We start from the raw sequence: 23,898 nt of genomic DNA, 5'->3' as shown, positions 1-23,898 counted from the left end.
AAACATTCATACCAAATTTGTGGATGGCCACACTCAGTGGTCGTTGCATGGCTCCACAGGGACTGGGAAGTTACTGGAAAGTCTGATGAAGGCTTTTTACAAAATCCCATGTATTTTTCTCCTGATCATACATAATAGATAAGCCAAAAAAAAAAAAAAAGCCTCACTCAAATATCTCACCAGAGTTGTCAGTTTAATGGATGAATCTAATATTTTCCACTGGGATTCCCCCAGTACCTTCCCCGCCCCTTTCATCTTCTTTGCCTGATCTGCTCAGCAGCTCTTTGATCTTATCAGGTTCCTGCTCTAGATCTTTTTTCCTGAAGTGCCTCCTGTTTGAAAAATGTGGTTTGGTATTCACCAGCCCCAGCCAAGCCCTCCAAACTATTCTTTTTATCAAACAGCTTTTCAGATACCGCTTCTTTAAGAAATCACTCCTAAAATAATTGTGAGGTCAAGTTCTTCTGTTTTACTGAAGTGTAAGAAAATAAACTATATTTAGTTCTATAGATCCATAAACAATAGGGAATAAATAACTATGTAGGGAGAAGTAAATACTGGAAAATGCCAGTAATTATTCTTAAAAGAGTAAGTATAAGTTATAAAAATAAAATATTTAATGCTCTATCACACTTCACATTTAATTATAAACTATATTTATGTAATTTAACTATAATCTATATTTATGCAATCTCCCTACAATCTACAAAGCTGTTATCACTGAAAATCATAGGAGTTAACTTTAGCAATAAATGATGGTGCAAGGTTTCTTCAAAAACATGAGAGTTTTCTTCCAAAAAAAAGTACTTAAAAGCTTTGTTCTTTACATATGGTTTTTGAAGTTTATTTGGATGATTTCCTAGTTATCACACAGTCACAAAACTATGATTTGAAATCTTTATAAACATTGCTGGCTCAATTTTGCCCCCTGCAGGGAGCATGTCCTTACTGAGGTGAGTGGAAATTTTATGAGAAGTGATGTGGAGAAAAACCTTAAGATAAGACAATTTTCAAATCCAACTTTTTAGATAAGAGGGAAGCAAAGCCTATCCTAATAACAAGAATTTTAAAGCAGTATAAATTTGTTTAAAATAATTTAATAGTGAATCAATCCAGAGTGGCTTCATTTGGAGAACTTCATAGAAAAATTAAATTATTGGAGAAAACCTTGGAGACATTTTAATAAGTGATTTCTCAAAATTACCTGGTTATTTTTAAAAAATGGGGTTATTTTCTTGAGAGGACTTCATCTAAAGGTGTTTCACAAACTTCACTGAACAGAGGAATGTGGGTTGGGGAGAGCTCAAAGAGATGAAGTGTGCCTTGCATGTGAGAATTCCTCAGTTCAATTCTTGGCACCACACAGCCCCTTCCCAATACGGCCTGGGTGCCCCCCACCCCACCCCCAGTTTTTAAAAGAAAGAAAAATTTAAATGCTGATGCTTAGGTGTGGATCCCACAAGTCCAGAGAGTCTTAAATCAATACAGGTTTAACTGTGGGTGTGAGGCTTTTAAAAATCTTTCTGGTGAAAATATGAGGCAATGTTTGAAACTCATTGATTCAGTGTATCTTCAGAGAACAGGCATAGAAGTAGGTTTTTTTTTTAAACAAAGATTATCCTCAAGACCAAGAGACATAGTGATCCTGTCCAAGGTCCTCATTTTCAGACATGAAATTATAAATTGACTTCTCAGGAATACAGTTAATTTGTAAAATTCTAATTGTTTCTGTGACAATAAGAACCTAATTATTTTTTAAAGTTGAAACGATCCTTTTTATGATTTGGAATGTGTATTGCATGCTATTTCTAAATCAGATGAAAGTATTCTCAAACATTCAGTTTTATGCATGTGGAAGAATTTTGCATGCATTAAACCATGACATTTAGTACAGTCATGGGAAACATAGTCTCTAATCCATAGAAGATGAGACACCCATAGTTCTTAGCTTAATAATGTGCACTTAATAAACCTCTATAATATTGCTTGTAGATAACTGTGTATCCATAACTACATTATCTCCTATCAAAAAAATCCCTACACTTGGTTTCCTGTGTGACCATAGATTGATTTCAGGTTAAAACTTTTCAGTATATTATTATGATTTCTGGACAAAGATAAAAGTAGAGACTGAAGAGTAAGACACTATATAGGATATTGCTTTCCCAAGATTCTGACAAATAATAGCAACAAAAAATGCAAAAGCAAATGAAAATTCACTCTTGTTGTAAGAAAGAAAAAAAACACACACCTGCAGATATTTGGCGCTCATGATCCCTCTTCCCACAAATGAAATAGGGAAAGAGAAAGAATTGCCTAAATTTCAGAACGTTTCAGTGACACCCCCTTCAGAGAGTTCAGTTTATGTAGAAAGCAGGGGAGAGTCCTTACTTACTAATGTAGCATTTCATGTGAAAACAGAAAACAAAAAGAACCAGCCATACTGATCTCTACCAGATTGGGGTTGGAGGGAGGGGGCTGTGGGAAGGTGGGGAAGCCAGGACAGGAAGATTCTTCACACAGGGTCAATTATTCCCAGAATCCTACAGAAGAAGATTCAAGGAAAATAAGGCAAAGAGTTTTCAGGGAGCAGGGCCAAGATTAAGGTCTCCTACAATTACACAGAGAGGAGTAACTTTACTGGAGAATGATGGGGCCAATGCAGAAAACACTTAGCTTGATTCCCTTAAAAGCAAAGGTGCACCAGGAAGTGTTGCTAAATGAAAAAAATGCAAATTTCAAAGCTATCTTCTTTGAAAAGAGAATACTGTCATGGTCAAATGCAGTAAATCTGGTCCAGAGCAATAGTACAGCGGGCAGGGCGTTTGCCTTGTACACGGTCAACCCAGGTTCAATTCCTGAATGCCCATGTCCCCCAAGCACTGCCAGGAGTAACTCCTGAGTGCAGAGTCAGGAGGAACCCCTGAGTCTCCGGATGTGACCAAAAACAAAAAAGCGGAAAAAAAACCCACTCTTTTTGGGTGTTGTAGTTTGCAATAGAGGTACTGCATGGCCTTCATGTTCGGCCTATAGTCTACTTTCAGCTCGCATCTTTCAACCCAAATGGGTCTTCCCAACATCCTCTACTTGGTGTTCCCTTCTCTATCTGAGCTGCCTTTTCCCCCAGCATGTGAGGCCAGTTTCCAAGCTGTGGGCAGATCTCCTGGTCCTAATCTCTACTACTCTTGGGTGTTAGTCTCCCATTCTGTTATTTTATATTCCACAGAAGAATGCAACCTTTCTATGTCTGTCTCTCTCTTTCTGACTCATTTTACTTAACATGATACTTTCCATGTTCATCCACATATATGCAAATTTCATGACTTCATCTTTTCTAACAGCTGCATAGTATTCCACTGTGTAGATGTACCAAAGTTTCTTTAACCAGTCATCTGTTCTTGGGCACTCCGGTTTTTTCCAGATTCTGGCTATTGTAAAAAGTGCTGCAATGAACATACAAATGAAGATGTCATTTCTACTATTCCTTTTTGCCTCTTCAGGATATATTCCCAGGAGTGGTATTGCTGAGTCAAATGGGAGCTCAATTTCTAATTTTTTGAGGAGTGTCCATATTGTTTTCCGAAAGGGCTGAACCAGTCAACATTCCCACCAGCAGTGAAGGAGAGTCCCTTTCTCTCCACATCCGCACCAACACCAGTTGCTTTTGTTCTTTTGGATGTGGGCCAGTCACTGTGGTGTGCCCTGCAGAGGCAGGGTGGAGTGGTGGGGGATGGGGCGGGGGTGGTGAGAAGGATACTGGGATCATTGGTGGAGGAGAATGGGCACTGGTGGAGGGATGGGAAAACGATCACTGTATGAGTGAAACGCAAACACAAAGTTCATAAGTTTGTAACTGTATATCACAGTGATTCTCTAATAAAAATTAAAAATAAAATGTATTATCACAGAAAAAAAAGAAGAGGAGACGGAGAGGAAATAAAACATTTTAAAAGGAATTTTTTGTTTCAAAAAAAATGCAGTAAACCTGACACAAGTTATGCAAAGAACTATCTCAGGAAGTTTAGAGTTCAGATCTACTCAAAGCCTCTCAAATTCTACTCATGCTCTTCTGTCTTCTCTATGGCTTAAAACATATAATACCTGAGCCCTCTAGCTCTCTAAACATGAGCTATGGCAGTAACGTAATTCTTATTCAATTCTAGAGGAAGAAAACAAAGATTTTTCTATACAAAATTAGTGCAAACAGAAGATGGCCATCTTAGACACGCAGAAGACAGAGAAAAGAACCAGAAGTTATGTTACATTTTTTTTTTTAGTCAAGTAAATAAATTTCAATAAAATGGCTGAGAAAAAGAATGGCATGTTCAAGAGAGCAATGCAGACTTATCCAGAAAAAAGAAAGAGCCTCAGGAAGCAACATAAAAAAGAATTACACACCCCAAGCTGGGATGAGATGATTCCAAAACGGAATCTGCCAACTCTTTTTTTTTTTTTTTTTTGCTGTTGTTTTTTTGGGCCAATGCCAGCAGTGCTTAGGACTTACTCCTGGATCTGCATTATATATATTTTTTCTTAAGACACAAGGCAGTTTAAGAAAACATTATGTTTAAGTTTACCTTATGAGAGGAAAAAGACCATAATCAAGGAAACTGAAGAAAACTATTCGTGAATTCTCTATACTACAAAAATGTTAGGAACTATATCAGACTTCAATACTAAAAGTGTTCTATAATATTTTGTTGATAACACAAAAGGATCAAATAAAAAGAAAACTTCTAATTTAAAGAGAAAATAAGTAGTTAACACATAAGTATAAAATCAGAACTAGAAAAGACAGAACAAAACAACCCTTTTTTCCCTTGACATTATTAATTTCAAAGTAGGTAAACCACAAATAATATCATGAATCTACAAAAATTCAACATATTTGAAGTAAGGAATTTAGAAAATAAAGCAGAAAATAATCCCAAGGTATAACAGAAGAAGAAATTTTTATTAAAATTAAGGGGAAAACAAATGATCCAGATTGCTGATCACCCCACTTTTTATTAAAACCTGTATGGAATAAGGTTTTTCTCAAGCTTCTGAGAATTTCCTGCCCACATGGGACAGCCTTGCAAGCTTCCTATGGCATATTCATATGCTAAATCCAGTAACAAGCTGGATCTCATTCCTCTGACCCTGGAAGAGCCGCCACTGCAACATCTTTGGGAGGGCCAAGTTGAGATAGACTTCTAAGATCTCAGGGAAAGGACGAAATGAGAGGTTGCTGAGCCTGCTCAAGAAATCGATGATTAATGGGATTTCGTGATTGTGATCTGATCGTATAGAATAATGAATAAAAAGAAACATTTTCATATATCAGGATTAAAAGGCAGGATTTAGGACAGACCAGTAGGTCAATAATAGTTACAAATGATCACGCTGGATAAGAACTGAGTGCTGAAAGTAGGTAAAAGGATATACATGATAACCTTTCAGTATCTGTATTGCAAATCATAATGTCTAAAAGGAGAGAGAGAGAGGGAGGCAGTGAGAGAGAGAGAGAAAAAAAATGCCTGCCACTGAGGCAGGTGGGATGGGAGTTGGGGTGGGGGTGTGGGAAATGTACACTGGTGACGATGGATGGGTTTTGGAACATTATATGACTGAAATCCAATCATGAATAATCTTGTAACTATGTATCTCACTGTGACTCAAGGAAAAAAAAACTTTAAGGGAGTAATTCAATTCAATTTAAACTTTACTGCCCTCGATTCTTCAAAACAATGGAATAATGATATTTTAAAGTTACAAACAAAAATGCCAAAAACAGTAACAACAAGTCTCACAATGGAGACATTACTGGTGCCCGCTTGAGCAAATCGATGAGCTATGGGATGACAGTGATGACAGTGATGACAAATAAAAATAATAAAACTCTGATGATTCCTGATGCTAGTTAATACTCATCTAGTTGTTACACAATCTCATTACATTAAGAATGTTACAGTATAAATTAGTATTAGTAATAAAAGCCCCCAAAGAGCCGGAATAATGACTCAGGAAGTGTCCTTCATGTTCCTTTAACTGCAGCTGAGTGAGATTAAGTTTAGATTTAGCAGCTCGAGAAAGCATATCGAATCACTGTATAGCCTACTCGCAGGTATTTGATTTTGTTTTTAGGCCACACCTGGCAATTCTCAGGGCTTATTCCTGACTCTGCACCCAAGAATTTCTTTGAGTGGTGCTCAGGGACCCCGTGGGATGCTGGAGAAGGAATCTGGGTTGGCTGTGTTCGAGGTAAGCACCTTATCTACTGTCCTAATTTTCCAGCCCCTGGTGCCTGATGTTTTCAAGGAACAATGAATGGAAATTTTAAAAAATTCTCTCTACTCTATTTCATTGATATAATAGCACAGTGGGTAGGGGGTTTGCCTTGTACGCAGCCGACCTGAGTTCGATTCCTCTGTCCCTCTCGGAGAACACAGCAAGCTACCGAGAGTATCCCTCCCCCATGGCAGAGCCTGGCAAGCTACCCATGGCGTATTCGATATGCCAAAAACAAGTAACAACAAATCTCATAATGGAGATGTTACTGGTGCCCGCTCAAGTAAATTGATGAACAACAGGACGACAGTGCTACAGTGCTATATGTGTCATGAATTTCTGTGCATTGATTTTGTGGCCTGTCACATTACTGTACAATTTTACTGCTCTTAGGAGACTTTTTTGTAGAGTTGTTATGGTTTTCTTCTCTTCTCGTTTCTTTGGGAGAGGCACACCTGACAGTGTTCAGGGTTTTATGCTCAGGCATCACTCAAGGCTGGGGTGAGGGAACTGTGTGTGGTGCCAGGAACTGAACCTGGGTTAGTTACATGCAAGGAAGTGTCTTATCCCCTGTACTATATTTTTGGCCCCTATTTCAAAAGTTTTCTTAGTGTTATGTCATCTGTAAATAGTGATAGCTTGACTTTTTCTTTCTCAATCTAGATCCATTGAATACCTCTTTGCCTGATTGCCATGGCAAGGATTTTTAATTAAACAGCAGTGATAAGAGTGAACAATCCTGTGCCTGATAATAGAGATAAGACCTTCAGTTTTTCTCTGTTGAGAATGATGTTAGCTGGAGATTCATGGTAAATGGCCTTAACTATATTGAAGAAAATTCCTTTTATCATATTTGATTTAGTCTTAATCATGAATGGGTACTATATCCAGCCAAATACTTTCTACTGATTTGATCATGGTTACTGTTATTGATATGGTATGCTATGCTGATTACTTAAACCATCCTTGCATCCTTGGTCATGCTGTATTTTTTTTTGATGTATTGTTGGGTTTGGTTTGACTTTTTTTTTGTTGAAGAACTTTGCATATATTTTCATCAGAGATATAGGTCTATAGTTTTCTTTTCAGTCATGTCTCTGCCTTTTGGTATCAGGGAGACTAGAACACACAGACACAGAAGACACACAGACATACACACACACACACACACACACAGAACAGAAACAAACCAATACTATGAATGTGGGGGTAAAAGAACCCTCATCCACTACTGGAGGAAATGTCCAGTGTTTGAACCTCTTTGAAAAAATATGAACACTTCTCAAAAAACTACAAATTGAGCTTTTATGTGTCCCAGCAATTCCAGTTATTGGCATCTATCCCAAGAGCCCAAAAACTCTTAATTCAGAAAAGACTTTTATGCTCCTATGTTTACTGCAGCACGATTTACAAGAGCTAAACTTTGGAAACAACCCAAGTGTCCAAGGAAAGATGACTGGATAAATAAACCCTGGTAGATATACACAATAAAATACCACTTGACTATAAAAAAAACATGAAATAATGCAATGTGCCACTACATAGATAAGTTCCTAGGATGTCATGCTGACTGATAAGTCAGAAGAAGAGATAGAAACAGAATAATCCCTTCGTAAGTGGAATATGAATAAACATTGTAAAATAATAATGGTCAAAGGCAACAAAACTTGACAACTGGTCTACAGAACAGAGAGTACCATGGTGGGAATGGCGTGGGAGTGGCAGAGGTGAGGGGGATGGGGTGGAATGTCTAAGGGCTGAAGAGGAGACAATGGAGGAGGCTCAATTATTTTCTCACTTTTTCTGTTTTTCCGCCTGGAACTTATTTTGGCTATTTTTTTAAAGAAAAATTGTCTTTTACCCATTGAAATAACCGTGGATTACAGAGCATTGTATGTACATCATTATATATCAACATGTGAGAACCTGGGAGAGAGCTCAAAAGGCTGTAGCTTATGCCTGTATCCAGTGAAAGCTGACTTGGGGGCCCTAGAGGCCCCCAAGAACCACTGGGTCTGAGCAGCATTGTAATACTAGTCAGAGCATCAAACCCTCCAGCCTATTGGCCAGATATCATCTTGAGTGACCCCAGGACATTGCTTTTGGACCCCTCCCCCAAATCTTTGGTTTGTTTCTGGTGTGTGTGTGTGTGTGTGTGTCTGTGTGTGTGTGTGTAGATATGTGTATATTCTACATAAAGTTCACCACTGAAAGTCCAATTTTATCTTTCACAAACAATTGCCCCTCTAACTTTGGGTGGGGTTGAACTTCCCAGACAGTGCTCAAGGAGCCCAGGATCCACTCTGGTGACACTTGGCAAATGCTGGTCAGGCTCAGCAGTGCTTGGGACCTCTAAGGCTACTACAGCGATGTTCAGGAACCATGAAATGCCAGGGTTAGAACCTAAGGTCTTGGCAAGCCACGCGTGCATTTTAGTTCTTTAAGCTACCTTCCCCAGAAATGTTCCCTCTAATTTCTAAATGATATTGCTGCACAAAGTTTTGTATAGAGGCAGCACCATAGGCACTAAGGTTTTCCAAGGTTCAATTACTGCTAATTGAAGACTTTTCTAAATGACGCTGCTGATGTCATTGATTTGGGGGCTCTCTTCCCTAAATGTCGATTTTTAAATTTTTATTTATTTATTATTATGAGTTAGCATTATGTACAATTTCTAATGTTATGCCTTCACATTCATGAATCTTTTAATCTACTACATCTAATCCTCTCTACCTCTGAAATCTTTCTTAGATTCTGTAGTTTAAATGTCTAGAAATTCAATTTGGGGGTTCTAAATATCTACTTTACTTCTTTTTTTTTCTTTTTGGGTCACACCCAGCGATGCTTAGGAGTTATTCCTGGCTTTGTACTCAGAAATTACTCCTAGTGGAGCTCGGGGAGACCGTATGGAATGCTGGGAATCAAACCTGGGTTGGCCGAATGCAAGGCAAACGCCCTACCTGCTTTGCTATCACTCCAGTCCCCTACTTTACTTCTAAAATCTTTTCTCTAGCTTTCTCAAGAAATAGAATTCATCTAGAATAATTTTTAAACTTTCAGCATAGCTTCTGAGTGGACTTACTATTATAATTCAGTTCCTTGCTTATTTAAGTGGAAGGCTTTATTGAAAACACTGATCAGTATGTTCTGTTGTTATTTTCATAAGATGTCTTCTATTGATTTTCAGATTTGGATATATATAGCTTCTTCCTCACTGAGACATTCTATTCTAGAACTCTAGCCATGTTGCTTTTCCCAAAATATCACATCCATCTCTTCAACTTAAGGGGTCTGTCAAGTTATCTCTTCCTGTGGAATAACCTGGAAAAACCTCTTCTGAGCTGCTATCAAATTGATAAAAATATAACAGAGCCTGTCTCCCAGGAGTACTTCTTTGCTATCCAATGCCCCACATCTTGAAAACAGTTGTTTTTATATGTTTATGATCTTCTAGATTTTCTTCTCATAAAAATATCTCTGGGTATTTAAATTAGAAGTTTAAATATGAAATTTATGCAAGAATATTTTTCCCATACTAGATAACAAAAAATACAAAGACAGCAAGTGGTCCCTTTAATTTAATTGTCACAATGTAGGGTTTTAATTCTAAAACTGAACAATTAAAACAGTATGATCTCAAGATAGAAAGCATAGACTTTGTGTAATGTGCTTTATTTTTAAAAAGTTGTAGTTAAGTGCATAAGTTTTGAGGTTATGCCACTTGTATTCAAATTATATCTTATTATCTATTGATGAATGTGAGTAAATTTCTAATTTCAATTCCTCATTTATGTGACATTTAAAAATGTCAGTTGAGGATTAATTTTGTTAAACAATTTGTCAGAACAAAATTTTCAATAAGTGCTACTTTAATATTAGATAATTTTTATTTCAAATTAATACTAATAACCAAATTTATACATACAAGAAACATAATCCGAGTGAAAACATTATAAAACTTAGCAAGACCACTTCTTTTACTTAGCTGGCATGAAATGAGTTCTCTTGAGTGGTCTCTGCCCTCCATTCTCCACTCTACGTTCCTTTTAGTTTCTATATTCTACATTGTAAAGAACTTTCAAGTACAGACATCCTTCACAATTTTCTCCCCAAAGCAAACTGAATACAGAGGGCAGCCTCTTGCTTCTGGCATATTAGACTTCATATGTTAAGATCTATTTTTCCAACTTCACCATCTAATTTTCCCTTTCAAGAACTTTGCTTATGAGCTAAAAATCCAACCCATAGAAAGCAAGTTCATGTTAATAATGATATATACCATTTTTTAGTAGATTCGAAAATTTGATATTCCATAGCCACACCAGATGTCTGAGCTTCCATGAACATTCAAGGATATTTACTATAGCTGTACCATATTTCATCCTATTTCTTCTCCATAAAACCTCTAATTAATGTAGTCTTCCCTAAAAGGTATGGCAAGAAAAGGGAATGTGGGGGCAATTAAAAAGTTTAAACACACACACACACACACACACACACACACCACATCCTTTTGCTTTTCATAAGCTCATAGTCAAGCAAACGGAAAGACAACAAGAGAACAATTCTAGCAGAATAGTATTTATGATAGCAATTTTTGTTTGCAGTGTAAGGTGATGCAGGGCAGAGGGGTAGTCAAGAAAAGTTGCAGAGAGAAATTATTTTCTGAACTATCCCTGTCAATAGGCCCCCTTATAAAACTTAAGAATATGTCTGCTATTGATTATAAGAACTCTATAAGAACTCTGTGTGTTCTTATAATCAATAGCAGGGGGCGGGGGGTCAGAACTATGGTACAGTAAGTAAAGTAAGGCGCTTGTCTTGCAAGCAGCTGACCCAGGTTCAAACTTGGGTTTGCTCCATATGGTCCCCTGAGCTCTGCCAGGAGTGATCCCTGAGTGCAAATCCAGGAGTAAGCCCTGAGCTCTGCTGTATGTGTCCCCAAACAAACAAACAAAAAAATCCTGTGTGAAATAAAATCTACAGATATATTAATTACCATGTGAAAAAATGTGAGACAAAATCTTACGCCCACGCTAATAGGGAGACTAAGACTAAAGATACTAGTAAAATAACTATTGACAGCATTCTGGTATTGATAGTAGGAAGCAAAAAAGCAAAATAAGGTAAGTATGAGCTAAAAATCCAACCCATAGAAAGCAAGTTCATGTTAATAATGATATATACCATTTTTTAGTAGATTCGAAAATTTGATATTCCATTTTTACCGTTAAAATTCAAATAACCAGATACAATATCTATCTTTATGATAAATGAACAGGCCAGTTAAAAGAAATCAATACAAATGATTATTATATTTTTTATATTATAATGTCTTTTCATTCTCACAAAAATAATCCAAGGTTGGCTTGGATTATGGTAAACAGATCATGGTAAATCTGTATATGCAAACACAGAATGGAAGAAATTACCATACTTTCAAGATCATCTAGATCTTCATATTAAGTTTGATTCTGACTTCTCAATTGAAACAAATATCATCTAGTGGACAGATGCGATATACTAACTTCCCCATCCACAAGGCCGAGCCTGGCAAGCTACCCGTGGCATATTCGACATGCCAAAAACAGTAACAAGTCTCTCACAATGGATGTTACTGATGCCTGCTTGAACAAATCAATGAACAACAGGACGACAGTGCTACAGTGCTACACAGGAATAACATGTATGTATTTCCTTCACACAGTACATCTTATCATTAGTTAATGAATGAATCCTTATTTAAATTTAATTTTTGATGTCTCTTGTTAGCTCTGCCCAGTTTCCAGTTATAAGTTCTAAAAACTTCCTATGTAATGCTAAAATAGGAAATTTAAAATAGGAAATCAGGAAATATTTATGGACTTATAAAATATTAAATATTATTTTGTACTGTAAATTCCCCACCTGAAGGAAGTTAAATTAAAATAAAGAAATATATCTTGCCGCCACCCTCACGGCCAATCTTCACAGGTTCATCCTGGGCCCTCCCATGCAAGAGAATAAATCCCCTGAAAAACCCAGGTGTGAGGAACCAGTGACTGAAAATGCCAGGGGTCAGGACTGGGCTGCCCCTTCCCATTTCCCCACCCTTCCAGGGGTCCTGGCTGTCACTCCCACAAACTGACCTCTGGTGCCACTTAAGCACATTAATGGCCATGATCCAAAGACTGGCAAATGCATCTTGGAGCAACTCACAGAAGAGGTGTCTCTGGACTCCAATTATTTAAGATTTTAGAATTCTAGGAAAGCGTGGCTGCTTTTGCAGCCATGCGACAGCTCATGCATTTTTTTCTCTTTTACTTTTTTGTTGAATCACTGTGAGATAGACCCTTACAGAAAAAATTCATATCAAGCAATACAAAATAAATGATCTATCTTCTGCCTTTTGGGGCAGGCTTGAGTGGTGGTGGGAAAATTCAAAGTAATGGTGGTGGAAAGGTGTAATGTTGGTAAGATTGGTATTGAAATATTGAATACCATCAGTTATTGCGAACAACTTTATGAAAATGAAATTTATTTTTTTTTAAAAAAAGAAATGTAACAAAAAGCCCTTCGAGCTGGAAAGAATGAAAATGCTCACTGCTTTTATTTGGGAGTTATATAAGTCTCGGAATCTAACAATTGCCCACACATTCAATCTTACTGCACAGACCTAAACAGGAGAGATTTAAGGCTAAAGGCAAGTGGAAGCCATGACCTGTCCCAGATCAAATCTCTCAATGAAATGGTTTTCTCCCAAATTTAGTGCTTTCTTTAATACAAGCAGCCAGCTCTGCTTGCAGCATCACTGGGAGATGTAAATCTTTTATCTATCATTCTCCTCTTTTGCTTTTTTCACTTCCCTTCCTTCCACAGTCTGCTTTCCCTCTCTCTCATTGTCCCTCCCTTGTGTTCTTAATGGTTCTTTCAAGATAAGGATGTCATCTGAGCGGGTGCCAAAAAGTTAAGTTCCCGCAGATCTTTTGGTATTTCTCTGATGCCCATTTAAGGCTAAGTTTAGCTTAGAGAGCACCAAGCTATAAAATGTTCTAATGGGCTCAGAAGTGCAGAGATGTCTGTGTGCAAATGCAAAAGTACATGTCTGACCTGTATGGTCAGTAACATGCTCTCTCTGTTTCTTGTTACTTCATTCACACTAACTCTTTGAAGTGCAAGAAAAAGGGAAACACATTATAAGAGAACTCAGCCAAGTCTAGTAACTGCTAATGAACAATGGGCTTTAAATAGTGTTTATTTAGCCTAAGATTTCACCATGATGAATCTTACAATGGAATACAGGAATTAGTCTAGTATGGTTTTTCTAATAAAATAAGGAATTTTTAAAAATTCCTTTTTAGATTTAACTTAAATTTAGAAGTTAACTTCAGAAGTCTTGCAAATGTCCCTTACTCAGGAAGCATTTCTGAGTTCTATACAAATATACCTCTACTCCTATTATAGTATTTACTGTGTCATATTATGTTTCAGTGTTTAAAGTGATAACACGTTCTTTTCTTTAAATAGATAATTTGCTTCTCTTAACAGAGTATGAGTTGTTTATACATGTCACTTGAGTTTCAAGTAGTTAGCTTAATATTTAGTAACATAAGTACTCAACAGATACTTGATATATATTTAGAAATAAATTTACTTTAACTTTCTTTCTGTGCATTCTCATATATTGTTAAAAGGGTAAAAATAAAATTTCAGATTCACCAGAAAACTGTAAAATATGGAAATAGGGAGGGACAGACTTTAAGAAGACAATATCACGACCAGAGAGATAGTAGAGCGGGTAAGGTGCTTCCCTAGCATGCAGCCAAGCCTGACCCCATCCCTGGCACCACATGATGCCTCGTTTCTTGAGGACATCCAGGAGTAATCCCTGAGCATAGCTGGCATGACCCTAAAAAAAGCAAACAATAGCAACAACAAAAACATATCAAGTGAATTATAAAAGCTTTTTAGAGAATTAGAAAAAGTAAAGGCTCTTCCCAGAGGTACTGACATAGAATGACTGCACTCATTTGTGGAATATAAAATAATATAGTATGAGACTAACATCCAAGGACAGTAAATATAAGGGCCAGGAGGATTGCTCCACAGTTGGAAGCCTATCCAACATGTGCTGGGGGAGAAGGCAGTTGGGAGTGAGAAGCAACCACTAAGTCAATGATGGTTGGAAGAATCGCTCAGGATGGGAGATGTGTGCTGAAAGTAGACAGAGGACCAAACATGATGGCCTCTCAGTTTCTATATTGCAAACCATAATGCCCAAAAGTAGAGAGAGAGTAAGAAGGAAGGTTCCTGCCATAGAGGCAGGAGATGGGGTGATATGGAGGTGGTGGGAGGGAAAAAATAAAAGGCGCTTTCTCATTAAAAAAATATTTTTTAGGGGCTGGAGCGATAGCACAGTGGGTAGGGCGTTTGCCTTGCACACGGCCGACCCGAGTTCGAATCCCGGCATCCCATATGGTCCCCTGAGCACCGCCAGGGGTAATTCCTGAGTGCAGAGCCAGGAGTAACCCCTGTGCATCACCAGGTGTGACCCAAAAAGCAAAAAAAATATATATATATATTTTTCAAGCAGAAAAGAAACATCAAAAGCTAATAAACTTTCACAGGCCAGGAAATGTAGCTCAGCCTTACAATACTTGACTTGCATATGTAAGGCCCTGGGTTCAGTCCCCTGGATCCATAAAACACAAAAGCACAAAAGATTTAAACTTTCACATATTCAACAATTGAGCAATTACATCACTAAGAAATATCCTAAAAATAAAATTTTATATGTGTGTGCTACAGGTTTTTTTTTAACCAAACCAACTACATTTTAAAAGAAAAACATGGAAATGGTCCCAAAAGCAACTAATAAAGAAAATAAATATGGTTAGCAATTATCAGCAGCTATAAACAGAGTAACAGAGTTTAATATCTTAAATCACATTGCAAAATACATCTACTATATACCATAGTCTGACCTGGAAAAGTTTATCTTGAGATACAGAAAAAAATCTTCACAAACATCACATAGTTGTAAAGGATATAGACTCCTAATCTTCATTATTAATTATAATTTGCTGTGCAACAATTTTAATCTATTGCCAAATATATCTATTTCATAACACAAAAGGAAAGCAGATTAGCACATTTCGTATCATGATTCAGTAGATTACTGTAAATTCCCAACCTTATAAACACTTCATGTAGTTGAAAAAGAACCAAAGAAAAATCTCAAAAATGTTAAAAACAGGGCCACAGAGCTAGTCTAGAGTGTAAAGTACTACAGAGACCCATCCAAGCTCAGTTGATTCATGGCACTGCATATGGTCCCATGAGCCCACCCAGAACACAGAGCATACCAAATGTGGCCCAACCTGAAATGTTAAAAGCAATTTACACTGAACGGAGGAGTAATGAATGACTCCATTTTTTATCTTTTACTCTCATATTTTCTAAATTTTTATGCTAAATGATACTTTTATAAGAATGGAAGGAATTTTTTTTTCTAAATGCAACTGCATATTTCTTTCTTGGAACTATCAAATCCATTGTATATAGAATTCCGCATGACAGAAGCTGATCTCTCTCCAAGGGCCAAGGTGCTCCTGGTTATGCTATTAGTTTGCTGTTACTTATAAGTAACTGAACAAACCCACCCTGCACACGTTAACAAATTCCAATGGAATTAATATTGATGAATGAGTATATTGGTTATTCCTGAACAAATTTGGGTCCGGTCTACACGATTCCCAGAATTCAGGAAAACTCCAATTTGCCTGTCTTCACTCTTGCTCTTGAAAAGTTTGAATAAGGTCAAGATACGGTTATGGTTTAATAGCTGCCACAGTTACTTACCTCCTGAAATTTGAGTGGGCGAACAAAAATTTAGAAAATAACTCAAGAGCTTATAATCAGACTTCAAGTTGCCATCGTGCAACTTGAATGGTAGATTGTGGTTTGTGGTTGACTCCTTTTAGAGAAGTAGCCATGGAATGAAACAAGAGATGTGCTTTATACATCAGCTTGGGTGGGGGGCACAATTATGCAGGCCTAGATCACTGAACACTGTCTGAAGGTGGGCTAGTAAGAGCTCCTGCCTCAAGATATTCAAGCTGAGGTCAAGTGATTTCTTTTTGGCAAACATTTAGACAGTGATTTCATGCAGTAGCTCTGCATCTGGATGATTTTATGGAAATTATCCATTTTTCATTTTACATAAACATTTCAGAATTTAAATTTTATTAAAGTTTAACATATGAAATTTGATCTTACAATTTCTTTTTAAAGCAATTTTAAATCAACAAAAGGCATTTTTAAATGTAAATAGAAAAAAAGTTTAATCTTGAATCCTACTGATGTTACCATTTAATAAGAGATATACACTTTAAACAAAATGTCATTTAAGCATTAAGAGTATTTGAAATTTTACTAAAGTCCTTCACTTTTCTATGGAGGTCATATTTACACGATAAAAAAATCTGTAGTAACAATTTATGCATAATTTTAAATGATCTAGGATATATTTCTAACAGATGGTTCTTACATAATGTTCAAGGAAAATTCAATTACAAAGTAATTTGGCTTCAACAATCATTTAAGTCAAAGAAGTTGAATCGGGGACTCTGGGCAGTTCACATTTGTACTCAAGTAATCATTCTATTTTTCCAGAAACCCCTTAGATGAATTCATTCCTTGCCAGTTTACCCCTTCCAACTTTCTACTGAAAATCAGTAAGGTATATTTAAAGTGTTAAGGAAAAAATGTCATATATATAAATATATTTGCATTTAATATGTTACATATAAAATGCTGATTCAGTCTCCATGTAGTCTCAGGTGTATATTAAATGCAGTATGTATTTTTTATCAAATACCCTCTACTTGGAAAAGAAGCAAAAAGAATGGAATAGCTTCATGTGCCTGGATACACATGCTGACTGTAAAATGAGCTGTCCTCATTTTACAATCAATGTGTGGCCACAAGACCTCCTATTAAAAAAATATTTTTAATTGAGATTCTGGGCTGGAATGATAGCGCAGCGGGTAAGGCCTTGCACAAAGCCAACCCAGGTTCTAATCCTCTGCCCCTCTCGGAGAGCCGGCAAGCTACCAAGAGTATCTCACCAGCACGGCAGAGCCTGGCAAGCTATTTGTGGCATATTTGATATGCCAAAATACAGTAACAACAAGTTTCACAATGGAGACATTACTGGTGCCCGCTCGAGCAAGTCAATGAGCAATGGGATGACAGTGACAGTGACAGTGACAATTGAGATTCCATGGATTACAATACTATTAATAACTGTTCTCATGGACATAATGCCAACAACGTGCCCATCATCAGTATACCCCTTCCATCTCCCAAGGACCCCAAAATTCTTTTCCCCAAATCCCACACCCAACTCAATTGTGTGGATCAATTACCCCATTATATTGTCTTTGGCTCTTTGTTGATAACTTTCTGTGTATCTTTAAGTCCCATGTATAAGAGATGATTCTCTCCCTACACCTTTCCTTCTGACTGACTTCACTCAGCATGATATCCTCGAGTTCAATCCATGTTGCTGTAAATTGCATGATTTTGAAGAACTCCTTTTATTCAATGCTAAGATAACTGGACAGATCAGCAAGAATGAGAGTCCAATGATGTCCACTTTACCCCGCACCAACACACAAGCTAAAGTCATAACCATATCAACTCTTAGCAGCCTCTGTATCCAGTGTGGAAATCAGTTTTCCAGAAGCCCACATAGATGATAAGCTGTCATTTTTAACATTAATTGATCCCAGGAGATAAATTTAAAGATAAATTATATATATCCACACAAGGAGTAAGTATACCTAATTTTATGGAAAAACTTTAAAGAACAAAGAACATATATTTTGAGATTATATAAATGAAAAAAGATAACAGAAACTTTAAATGTCAACAAGGCACATGAACCTATTCACTGACATCAACATTAATAAATTAGTCTTTTACCTATGGTAGCAATTTTTTAATTATAGTTGATTTAGCCTGCTTACAATGTTAACATTTATGCTTTTGGTGTAGACAATGTTTCTTGAGAAAAGTTTTTTAGGATTAAAACCTAAACAAAATCCAAGTGAAATATATTTATAAGTGCTAAAGTTTATGATTGCAATTTAGAAGTGGAAATTACTAAAATCTTTGAAAGAAATGAAGCTTCAGAAGTTTTAATACCCTTCGAAGGGGAGTGATTTAAAAGTTTTTAAGAAATCCATGTTTCATAAAAATATTCTCAAAGCCAAACTGCTAGCTAATGAATTTTGCAATTTCTTCTGAAAACTTGCTACTGTAAATGTGAAATATATGTGTACTTTTATTGAATTCTCATAAACTTAATAAGAACTAACAAATCTAATGAATGAATAACTGTTGAGGAATAATGATGTAATACCTGGAAGATTCCGTTGAAACTACCCAATTCCTTTGCCAATAAGGCACTGAGCTTGAAATCTGCTTCAAGATAATAGAGTTCCAAAATTTACATGACTTGCAGAAAAAAAAAGCATGAGCTCCAGCAATTATGCTTTAAATCTAACTATTTTCCATTCTATCGTGTTTAAATAAACTGAACACCATCTAGGAAATTTGTGTTATTTCATTCTTAACAACTTATCTTTTTATGTTAACATTTCATAATTAATTTTCGTCCTAAAATAAAAGCATCTGGGAAAGACATTTAAATTTATTCTAAGTATAACTATAAACTGTCATTTGTGGAATGTTCTTCAGACTCAAGAAATCTGTTACCTTAGAAATAATATAAATATCTTGAGATATATACACACACAATATATGTTAAAAGGTGGTATGCATCTTACTTTTCAAACTTCACCATATAATTCTAATTTCTCAATTACTTGCCAAGATTTAACCAGAATACCAAGATGAAATTATGTCAGGGTAATGAGTATAATTTTTAAAATATAAAGTTTCTTTGTAATTCAAAGCCTTTGTGTATGTGTGCACATATATACATATATATACACACATGTATATATATACACATACATACACTCGCCACTATATATTTATAATATTTCAATGATAGTTTCATATGTTCTAAAATTTCAAAACAAAGAAAGTGCTATACAACTTCAGATGCAATAACAAAACAAGGAAAACAGAGGATATAAAATGATTGTATAGTACTGCTTTCCGTTTAAGCTTAGTTTTACTCTTACCATTCAGTTCTAAACAGTTGTCACATTTCTTAACCCCTATACTATGTCACTGACCCTCTTTTTCTATCAAACTTTAAAACTTAATGCATCAGTCCTGGGAACTTTCATTAGCTAATGCCAGGAGTTTAAGTGTTATTCAGATGATGGAAAATTGGTTTCATATCAACTCAACTGATCCTGTTAGACAATGTGGACAAAGGAAGTTGCCCCTCCAATATGCATCCTTCTGTCCAATAGAGCTGATGCAAACTGGACAGGTTGCCGAACTCTCCCTTCCAGGGGACTCTGAGGAAGCTTACTTTACCATTGCCATTTCCAAGGGCAGTTGCTGGTAAGTACACGTCAAACTTTTTGAAACCTCTCCCCCTTACTACAAACTACTTTAAAAACTCGGTAGTGCATAGAGTATCTCTGAAAACTGATTAGCACGTGGTTAGGGAAGACATTTTAGAGAGGAGATTTTCCCTCCCTAATTCTGAACAGTCTATTGCTGTAGTCAATAACTGCTGGCAGTCTTACAAAGAATTCCAAGGTGGGGCAAGACTGACACACAATGGAGGACATGGCAGAGGAGTGACATGACAGAATGGGAGCCTTGAGCACGTCCTATCTGAAGGCTGAAATTTCTGTTGTTTAATATATCATAGTTCCTTCTTGGTTAGATCGATGCATGCCAAATTTCTGTTGGCTTTGCAGCCAAGGCTAGCTGGACACTTTTGTAAAGACAGAGAACACCCTCAATAATGACTCCCAGTTTGAAGTAAACACATTACTAGAATTTGCAATTAGTGACTCATTAAATGCTACTCTTCAACCTACAGGCATAATCAAAGAAGAATAGGAATATCATTTCATGAGAAAAAGATTTTTCATGAGGAAAAGAAAAGTTACAGTCTTACCATAAATTATGTCCTTCAAAGGAAGATTTTCTTTCTACTTTCTTACCTCTTTCACACTGTGGACCAGTGAATCCATAAACACAAGCACAGCGATTGGGTCCAATACATCGTCCACCGTTCTGACATCCATTTTCACAGACAGCTGCACACAAACAGCAGGAAGCTCAGTATAGAGTAAATGTCAAAGGATCATCTAGTTAGTCTAGTGGAGATACAACCAGTAATGGGTCTTACTTCTAAAACCCAAGTTAGAGTTCACATTACTCTTTTCAGTAAATATACTTAAAGTGTATATAGATATACTTATTATGCTAGTAAGTATACTTCAGTGTACTATAGGAATTGATAAGAGATACAAATTACCTATCATGAAATAAATTATAGGACATAATGGCTATCACATAGACAAGGGTTAATTAATAATGTAATATTGTAATATATAAGAGTTGCTAAGAGAACAGATCATATAAAATAACACAGGAAAGAAACAATAAATGCTTCAAAAGCAACAGAAACTAGTAACTGGTCATTAATTGGAAGCATAACACTGTAGTAGTTACTGAAGATAGAAAGAAAGCAGATACCAGGACATGGTAAAGGGAAGCTGACACTCTAGTGGAGGGTGTAGTGTGGAAATATTTTTTTGCATGAAACTCTGCTAGTATTAATTAACTCTGCTAGTATTAACATAGTTCCAAATATAACATTTTTAAAAATTCTCCGTTATCAGAAAAAAATGTTTAAAACCTTGCCTAATGACAGATGCTTTCTAGACTTACTATAGTGATCATTTCACAATATATACTTATAAAACCCTACTGTATATCTGAAACTACCATAATGACATATGTCAACTCTACCTCAAAAGAAAATAGAAGTCTTTTGAAAGGACATCTTCAGAACCTTTGAAAAGCAATTATTACCGCAAACCACACTGATGACAACTAAATTCAAAAATGATATCTTCTTTAGGAGAAAATGTTGATTCTAAGGACCTGTAACCTATAAACACATACTGTCATCCCGTCACTCATCGATTTGTTCGAGCAAGCACCAGTAACATCTCTCATTGAGCGACTTATTGTTACTGTTTTTGGCATATACAATACGCACGGGTAGCTTGCCAGGCTCTGCCGCACAGGCTCGATACTCTCGGTAGCTTGCCGAGCTCTCCGAGAGGGACGAAGGAATTGAACTCGGGTCGGCCGCATGAAAGGCGAATGCCCAACCGCTGTGCTATTGCTCCTACTGAACACAAATACTATGTCCTCATAAGTGGAGAGGAAAACCAACTCTACCCTGTGCTCCTCAAATAGTGCTAAAAATGTTTCAGACAAATAAGCAGACAAAGCACAGCTGAGTTCTTCAAGCGAAGATAGTACCCAAACTGGGACATTCAACAAACATAATTGTCATCTATGAGAAAACAATGCAATTATTTTCTTACCAGGAATAATGAACCAGATCATCTATCATTATGTGCAATGTCATTTCTTTTTGCTAACAGCAGAAAGACCAAAACGTGTTTTGTTATATACTTTGGAACTAAAGATGTCCTTATTTTAATGCAACATTGTGCCAGTGGTCTGAAGAGACATTATCTAGAGCCAGGAGATAGTACCGCTATTCTAATGCATGTCTTCTGTGCACCTGATCTGTTTCAATCCTCAACACTACATAGCAGTCAGGGAAGAGGAGCATCAAAGTGGTCTGGGAATCCCTGGTACTTCAAAAGGTTCTAGTTGTACAGCGTCCTTGGGCTCTGGCATTAACCACTGCCAGTTGGCCAAGAATGACCCAGGAGGCTGCTGGGGCCTCCTGAGCACAATATGGGAAACAAAACAAAAGGCTCTGCTTGCAGCAAACTTGCTGAGGGGCAGGAGTCATGTGTGTTTGCTCAGGTTCATTCCCCTGAGGTCCACACTTTCCTGCTTCTTTCTGCTTGTCCCCAGGTGAACGCAACACAGCAAGTCTCATCATCACCTTGAAAGACAGCAGTAAATTAAATGAGCAAATATAAAGAACAACAACAACAAAAAGAGCCAAGATTCTGAAAAGCATGAGGAAGATGGGAAAAGGAATAAACAAGGAAAATAAAAACCTACTAAGAGCTCTTAATGGGGTGCACTTCACTGTAAAGTAAAACGCAACCCGGAGATTCTTCTTGCAGCGATTTATTAAAAAACCTTCTCATGCAAACGGAAAAGAGGACGAACGAAGGATGGACTAAGGACGAACGGAGGAAGAGGGGGGGGACCCAATAGCTAGGCAGCTTCCCTCCATATATATCTCTCGCTGCTTGTTTTCGCCCACGTGTCTCATCTGATAGGTTAGTTACAGCTTATGGGCGTGGCAAGAATCCTGTTTCCTTATTAGGAATTGTTTTCGAAGCACACAGGTGTTATTTACGAAGAACGGTGCAATTTACAAGCACAGTGCAACTGTTGTTACAAAGCACGGTCCGTGGAGGCTCTCCACACTTCACAGAAACAAGAGTCTGTAGTCAAAGATTCCCATTATGGAAAAGTTACATTGCCAAAGATTGACACTCACATCTCATGTGATAAATTCAGCTGTGGAAAGTTTCTTTAAATATGGTCAGCCTCAGACAGGGTCTCCCGTATTCAATGCTGACTTTTGAGATGCAAATGGGCAAAATATTAAAGACTGATATCCAGCAATGCTCCTTGGCTAAGCAGAGGAAGGACTTCTCTCAGGAACTTCAAAAACAGTTTTCAATCCCAATGAGGGAGCCAGAGAGATGATAAGTACAATACTGAAGGTGCTACCTTGCAGCTGACCTGAGCTCAATCCTCAGTATCACATATAGTCCCTCAGGCCCTATAATCACTGCAGGGCCAGGAGTGATCCTGGAGCACAGAGCCAGGAGTAAGCACTGAGCATAGCTGAGTGTAGCCCCCAAATCAAACAAAAGAAGTCGCAGGCAGAAGAGGGCCCAGTAAACTGGGAATGTCTTCCATAAAGAGCTCATTCAGTAAAGATAACTCTAGTCTAATCTGTCTAGGTCAGGTTAATTGTCTTCCTGCTCCACGTTTTTTTGGTTTGGAAGAGTTACTATTCATAAAACATTATGCTGGCATGCAACATGACTTTATTATTTTTCATCCAAATTTTGTTCTCAAATAAATTTTCTCAATTGTGATATTAATATGCAAAATGTCATTAAAGGCAAGTAAAGGGACTTTGGAATTTTCAGTAATTGTCAGGAATTGTCAAAGCCCAGCTGAACATAAAGAATCAACTACTAATCTATGCATATGAATTCTTCCAGGGCGGTGGCCAGAGTTTGCTTTGGGGAACATACATTCCCTAAATTAGCTTTTCCTCCTACTCTGAACACTTTTTACTCTAAAATTAAAATCACTGCATCAAGTCTGTCTTCATAGTCACTTCTGAGAGATCCCCAAGGAGAATTATAAGAGACTTTCTAATCCTGAGTCAGACTGTCTTCCCCTAATCTCCTTTGTCTAGAACTTTTCCTAACATTTTTTTTGTCATTTATTTTATCACTC

At 37.0% G+C, this 23,898-nt stretch overlaps 1 protein-coding gene across 1 annotated transcript in view; it reads right to left on the bottom strand.

The window, feature by feature from the left end:
* The window catches only part of FBN2 (fibrillin 2), a 276,352-nt gene that overhangs the window by 240,059 nt on the left and 12,395 nt on the right, over positions 1–23,898 (bottom strand). Inside the window, exon 5 of the mRNA XM_004609828.2 lies at positions 20,412–20,507. Within this exon, the coding sequence (XP_004609885.2) occupies positions 20,412–20,507 (96 nt within the window). The remainder of the gene's footprint in view (positions 1–20,411; positions 20,508–23,898) is intronic.

This window comes from Sorex araneus, chromosome 6, assembly GCF_027595985.1.
Source record: "Sorex araneus isolate mSorAra2 chromosome 6, mSorAra2.pri, whole genome shotgun sequence".
In the NCBI taxonomy this organism is placed as follows: domain Eukaryota; kingdom Metazoa; phylum Chordata; class Mammalia; order Eulipotyphla; family Soricidae; genus Sorex; species Sorex araneus.
This window is presented reverse-complemented; position numbering and strand designations above follow the sequence as displayed.